The sequence below is a fragment of the Oratosquilla oratoria genome, chromosome 43 (assembly GCF_046742065.1).
Source record: "Oratosquilla oratoria isolate Oo_2021 chromosome 43, ASM4674206v1, whole genome shotgun sequence".
NCBI lineage: Eukaryota > Metazoa > Arthropoda > Malacostraca > Stomatopoda > Squillidae > Oratosquilla > Oratosquilla oratoria.
In genome coordinates this window covers 25991867-25999366 of record NC_134819.1, presented here as the reverse complement: position 1 = coordinate 25999366, position 7500 = coordinate 25991867, and the positions used below count along the sequence as shown (strand labels likewise).

The window sequence follows — 7500 nt, the reverse complement described above, 5'->3', positions numbered from 1 at the left end:
TGTTCAGAGATGTTGATGACTTTCTTTTAGATGGAAATGATTTAGCAGAAGTGGCGCCTGTGGAGGAGTCTGATAGTGACCTTTTTAATGGTGGAGCCAGGTTTGCAGATAATTCAAGTGGAGCCGACGATGAAGGGATTGAAGCTGTTGATACAGATGCAGATATATATATATATATATATATATATATATATATATATATATATATATATATATATATATATATATATATATATATATATATATATATATTGTCATGAAACGACCCAAAGCGGGAGGGCAGATTATTTATGAATTTATATTATTAATTGTTTTTATTTATCTTAACCCAATCCAATTCGATGGCCCCAGTCGTATCCAGGTTCTTTTAAACCAGGGGTTAATTTTAAACTTTTATTTACAAAAACAAGTAAACACTAACATCCTTAATTGTTACAGAAATGTGCAAAAATTAAGTATTAGAAAAATTCTAGAGATAAGAAACAGAGTAGCAAAAATAATTCACGTTAGATAACCCAATTAAGAATTATAGAATAACAATAACACTGTTGTGAAAATAACACGTTTAAATGAAAACAAACAGGAATATTAAAATAGCACTTGTGGAAATTAATAAAGGTAACTAAAACAGATCACGTACGGGCCAGAACAAGGACCAAATCAGAGTGACACCTAAATTCAAATTACCCTATAAAAAAAACCGTAATGAAAAAAATACACGTAAGTTTAAAAGGGGTGGAGTTAAAACAGAGTTGACAAAGACACGTCGAACTCAAAAACCTATTCCAAAAGGTACTCAACCACGGGAATAGAAAATTAAAATAGATCATCCACGAGAACAGATTCACAAGACCAAAGCCTGAAAATTGACACGTCTTATTTCAGTCAAACTTAACCCACAAAGGAGAATTCCACCAGGGTTAAGACAGAACTCTGGCAAAAGCCTACACGACACACCAGGTTCACAATTTTAAATCTCAAAAAGGGGATCCTAAACTTCTCACCCAAACTAAGGATAACTTTCTAAAAACTTACGTGAGTACATATCTAGATGCCTTGCACACCTTAGGTGATGGGGGAAATGTCTCCATCGAGGAGACGAGAGGGCCCGGATGTCGACCCATTGAAACCGAAGAAAGAAAAAGCCCCGAAGCAAGAGGGTTCCTACTTTTATAGGCGGCAAGTGACCTAAGCCGGGTCACGAATGCCGAAATAGGCCGAAAGGACAGAGAGGAAACTTTTCCCTATTCTACTTTGAAAACGGCATAGAAGCCTAACCCACTATACGACCATTAAAGGAACCCACACAAAACTACTATGCAAATACATATACATAATAAATCTTAATACTAGATTTTGATAAATGGAGACACAGATATGATATCCGACAAGGATAGTTCTTATAATGTACATTACAATTAAGTAAAGTGACTTAAGTAGACACAACTTCATCGCAAACACTACTCATGCCTCCTCAATAGCCTTCTCTATGAAGTCGGGCAGTGTGTAATTAAACAATACAAAATCCACTTTGTAGATTTCATAAATTTGGCCAATAAGATGAGGGTCGATGTTCCTGTAGTAGGAAAAGTAATCGACTCTACCTCCTTGTGGCAATGCGGACTTATTGTGGAGGTGGTTGGTAGCTTCCACTTCGGAGATGTTGAGCTTGTTGACGAGGTAACTCATGTCCTCATCCCATGTCTCAGTTGTCATGATGTAGGTGTAGTTGAAGGTGCAGGGAGAGCAGTTAATCACGTAACCTCGCCAGTGATGGTTGACCATAAAATTACTCTGGGGAGGACGACAGAGGGCATATTACGTCAGATGAAATGAAGAAAAAAAATGTGAATGAAAAAGAAATACAAATGAATGAAAAGACACGAATGAGAAAAGAGTATGAATGAAAAAAGTACGAATGAAAAAAAAATAAGGAGAAAAGTTATGAAAAAAGTATGAATGAAAGTACGTTGACCATAAACCTACTCAGATGAAATGAAGAAAAAAAATGTGAATGAAAAAGAAATACAAATGAATGAAAAAGACACAAATGAGAAAAGAGTATGAATGAAAAAGAAATATGAATGAAAAAAGTACGAATAAAAAAATAATAAGGAGAAAAATTATGAAAAAAGTGTGAATGAAAAAAAAATAAGGAGAAAAATTATGAAAAAAGTATGAATGAAAAAAGTACGAATGAAAAAAAATAAGGAGAAAAATCATGAAAAAAGTACGAATGAAAAAGATAAGGAGGAAAAATTATGAAAAAAAAGTATGAATGAAAGTACGAATGGAAAAAAAAATATGAGTGAAAAAGTATAGATGGAAAAAATATGAGGAAAACTGTAAGTGAAAATACTAAGAAAAAACACAAGAAAACGACAACATAGATCGAAACATGAATGAAGTTCGGCTCCAACCTTCAGCTTAATCATATAGTTCGTATTTGGCCAGAATCAAATCTATATGGCCCAACACAGATTTAAAGGGAATGATGAACCCCAAAATATTTTTATGTTTATAATTTGACTTTCCTCCTCGTCCTCCAGTTTGTTTTAATTGCCTTTTAAGGGTCTAAGACATACTCTCACCTTCAAGGACTTTATTCTGGTCAATACCCCACTATTCTATTCATCTGGTAGGACCCGCCTCCATAAACCCAATTAGAAGGAACATTTCATTTGAAGATATTTCTAGAACCACTGAATGTCAGATGAAGTCTCCCCTTCCACCTCACCCTCGAATTTTAAAAAAGTTAACTAGGCACTGCTTTGAATATTCCCTCTAACTTGATCTTTATCGAATAATAAGAATAAGCAACAGATGTTGCCTTCAGAGTCAAACCGTTTTTTGCCACCAGGACCATAAATCCGCAATCTTCTCCCGAGTCCTCATAAAGACCTCTGGTTTATTGATGGTGGTCGCCATTGTATGTTTTACTTTCACCAGAAATGAGCCTTCATCTAAGTTCTCGCAAATTTAACACATATATCCATCTGCCTACATATATACATACATACATACATACATACATACATACAGTACATACATACAGTACATACAACACACACTGAATGGTCCACAGCACACAGATTTTTATCTTATGAACCACATTAACTTTTCTCTTTTAATTCCTTGCAAACAGTATCGAGACTAACAGGAGCTCGATGGAAGCATATTAGGAAACTGATACGCTGTCGGGCTGAGGACTCAAACCTAGCTAATACGTAACAAATGGACAGTGGTTTAACCAATTGCGCAGTTGGTTGTCATTCCATTTGTTACGTATCGGCTAGTTTCGAGTCCTAGCCCGACAGCGTATCAGTTTCCGAATATGCTTCTATCGAATTTCTGTTAGTCTCCATTGTGTTTGCAGGCAATTAAAATGGATAAGTTAATATGGTTGATAAGATGAAAATACATACATACATATGAGAGAAATTCGCTAGTAACAGCGACATCAATCGGATAATTTTCTGACAGTCGCAGATCTTATGGGAGACCGATAGCAGTGGGTTCGAATCCTGCATGCGACTGTCAGAAAATTATCGGATACATACATATACATACAGTACATACAGTTGACAAGGAACTTACCTGGTGACTTTGGACCACGTGTTCGAGGAACTGCGGAAAAGTGACGCTTATGTTGCCGTGGGAGTCGACTTGTAGATTGTGTTGTTTGATCACCGGGCCAAAGAATCCTCCATTGCTGTAGCAAAGTAACAGAGGATTGAGAGACTATTGTATCTAGCCCCTCAAATGCGATCATATTACCTTAAGCAAACATCGTATAACTAGGGTCTGTCATGCCTAGAACCAGCATTAATCTTAGGTAACATCCAACGCAAGTCATGTTAAATTCCTTGAACCTTCATTTGTTTGCACAGTCCAGTTCGATTGTGAAACTATACTTTGGTCTTAAGTTAATTGACTATCTACTTATGGCTATGTTCAGGTCTTTGGTAAAAACATACGACAGTTGATGTTTATAAATTGATGAGTACTTATATAATAGAAGGAAATGCCGTCACTTTTTTCGTTTTAGAACAACTTGTTTGAAACTAAAGTCTTCCCTCCACAATGTAAAAATTGCTGATCGCTGTTCATCCCATTTCTCTTTATCTCTCATCACCGAAAAAGGGAAATTATTTCGAAAGAGAAAAGAGAAATGGAAAACTCACTCCATCTTTACTCAGAAGCTGTTCTTCAATGTGCATATTGCATGCAGCTTTTTTATGATTATGTCGATATAGTGTCCATTGCTGTGTGCTTTTTGAAACGCTCTGTGTCTGCAACCACGACTGGGGATAAGGAACTCGACCAAATTATCAGAATAAAATTAACAATAGAGTAGAATATCAACACTTTGATATCGTGCCATTTAGAAAGAAAATATCACTTAGGGAGCATTTTCATGATATAGCATTCCAATGACCTCCGAAGTCGTCACAAATCATGACTACAATGAACTTGCACTCTTTGGGGGTGATCTAAGAAAGGTATTCTGATAGTCCATGGGCTTCAACAAAGGGGAATGCAAAGTTGTCACATGAAGACAACAGAACTCGCAGTAATGGATTTGAATTGGAGAAATTTAGATTCAAGAAGAAAATAGGCAAAAACTGGTTTGCCAGCCAATAGAGTAGTCAACGAATGGAATAGACTTTGTACCTACGCAGTAAGCGCAGAAACTATTGATTGTTTTAAGAAACGGTTAGACAACTTTATGGATGTGGATGACAGGTGGTGATGGGCATAAAACTACCTAGTGTACTCCTTATGGTCTCTTGCAGTCTCCTTCATTCGTATGTTCTTATGTACTTGTTATTTTCCACTTAGCCTTCATATAAGCAAAGACGAGTGGTCGTTTCTGAAATGTGAGAGAGTAGAGATACCGCAATATATTACGGCAATTCATAAAAGTAACAAAGAGCGACTTTTATGAATAAACCGTATACGTTTCACTTCCAGTTCTCTTTGAGTCACAAGCGACATCCGCGCTAACAAAAGACACAGATAACAAATCAATTAATCCGTTGCCCCTGGTCTCTCTTGCAGAAGACCCACGGCCCTTAGGTAACCGGCAACAGCCTCCGAGTGGGTCAGAGAAACCTGACAGAAATCAAAGTTACTGCTGAAGCTCTGCAAAACCATCTACTGGAAACTAAAGTGGAGTACTCATGAGAAAGAAGTAAAATATGATAAAATGAAATAAAACAAAATATTGTATAACATAATAAAATATAATATAACATAGTATAGTATAATATAATGATATAATATAATATAATATAAGATGATATAATATAATGTAATATAATATAATACAATGTAATATAATATAATATAATATAATATAATATAATATAATATAATATAATATAATATAATATAATATAGTACAATATAATAATATAATATAATATAATATGATATAATAATAATAAAATATGATATAATATAATATAATATAATATAATATAATATAATGTAATATAATATAATATGATATAATATAATATAATATAATATAATATGATATAATATAACGTAATATAATAGAACTGAATAGAATAAAACAAAACAAAATAGAATCGAATAGAATGATAAACAAACACCTTACTCTTTTAACAAGGAAAAAAGAAACGTAAGAGATATAAAACACTCACAGGTTGTTGAGCCTGACGGAAGCCCCATTTTTATACTTGTCCCTGAAAGCCGATACGAGCCTGTGCAAAGGATGTCGCACCACAAACACCTTAACTTCGGAAGTTCCATTTTTCATTAAAGAGTACAGTTTCTCTTCCGTGAAGAAATTCCTGTAGGTAAAGGGGGATTATGTGTCTCAAAGCTTTTCGAATGATAGGATAGTCTCACGGTTTTTGGTAAGTGAATTAGTAAAGAGTGTTTGAGAGCATAAAATTGTTCTGGTGAATTGGTTAACAAAGATTGAGGACTCAAAATCATGCACACTCAGTCCTAACTTATCAAAACCAATACACGCAAGCGCGCGCACAGACATATATATACACACACAAGCATACATATGTATATATATTTGCATATACATATCATACACACACACACACACACACACACACCGCACACACACACACACACACACACACACACACACACACACACACACACACACACACACACACACACACACACACACACACACACACACACACACACACACACACACACACACACACACACACAAAGGATTACAAAGGATTACAAAGGCGGAGCATGCCGACAGGAGACCTTTTGATGCATATCTAGGTCGGATGCGAAAAAAATCATATTAATAATAAAATAATAAATACATACATACATATACCAAGGCTTTTTCCCCCTTCCAAGGGAGGTAGCCAAAAAGGGAAAGGCATAAAAACACTCCCACCCATTTCATCCCTAAATACACTCCACACCCCACCCACCCTTCCTCTCATCTGAGCACCTCCTGGATGACGGGTCATCCCTGCACCTTGCCCACCGCCCTGGGTCAGAAACAGTGTCGAAAGACACAGTACATCCACAGCAAGGCCGCTTCATTTAATCGGCGACCCCCCCTCTCCGTCCCCCTTTGCATATAAGGCGAGGACGGGGAGAAATCCCTTCGGGCTGCGTCAAAATTTACTCACACATACTACCCCACCCACCCACCCCCGCCCATTCCTCCTCATGCAGTCACAACATCATCCATATACAACCATTCTCCACTCACCTCTGTCTTCCGTCCTCTCCCTTCCTTCCTCAACAGACATTCCCCTCTTCCCCAAAGCCCCCTTCACCCCATCCATCCACCTCATCCTAGGACGTCCCCTCATATTCACTCCCTCCACATCTGCCTTCCATACCTCTTTTACTAGTCTTTCTTCACTCATTCTTTCCATGTGTCCAAACCATCGTAATATTCTTTCATCAACCCTATCTCCCAAATCCTTTTTCACCCCTGTTCTCCTCCTCACCTCCTCATTTCTCACTCTATCCAGCCTAGTAACCCCCACCATACTTCTCAGACACCTCATCTCAAACACATTCAAACTCCTTCTCTCTTCTTCTCTTATGTTCCACGTTTCTGCCCCATACAGTGCTGTTGGCACAATCACTCCTTCATACAGTCTCCTCTTCGCATCCATTCTCAAATGTCTTTTCCTCATTACACTCTTTAAACCACCAAGGCATTTACTCGCTTCTCTCAATCTACATTCTACCTCCACCTTCACTCCACCTTTTCCTGCTACACTTGCACCCAAGTATCTAAAACTATCCACTTCCTCCAGTCGCTCTCCCTTAATGTTCACTTCCAGTCTACTGCCACCTTCACCCCTTGTACATCTCATCACCTTACTTTTACCCACATTTATCTTTAGCTTTCTTCTATCACATACTCTCCCAAACTCTGCCACCAGCTTCCTCAATCCCTCCTCTGACCCTGCCACAAGCGCAGTGTCGTCCGCAAACAACAGCTGGCTCACCTCCCACTTT

At 37.3% G+C, this 7500-nt stretch overlaps 1 protein-coding gene across 1 annotated transcript; it reads right to left on the bottom strand.

Annotated features, from left to right (window-relative positions):
* Positions 1–490: 490 nt before the first annotated feature.
* On the bottom strand, positions 491–5799 carry LOC143021923 (carbohydrate sulfotransferase 11-like). The gene is made up of 3 exons (XM_076179786.1): positions 5673–5799; positions 3598–3712; positions 491–1794 (listed from the first exon to the last, which is right to left on the bottom strand). The coding sequence occupies exons 1-3, from the start codon at positions 5786–5788 to the stop codon at positions 1465–1467; spliced, it is 561 nt and encodes a 186-aa protein (XP_076035901.1). The 5' UTR covers positions 5789–5799; the 3' UTR covers positions 491–1464.
* Between the last annotated feature and the right edge of the window lie 1701 nt (positions 5800–7500).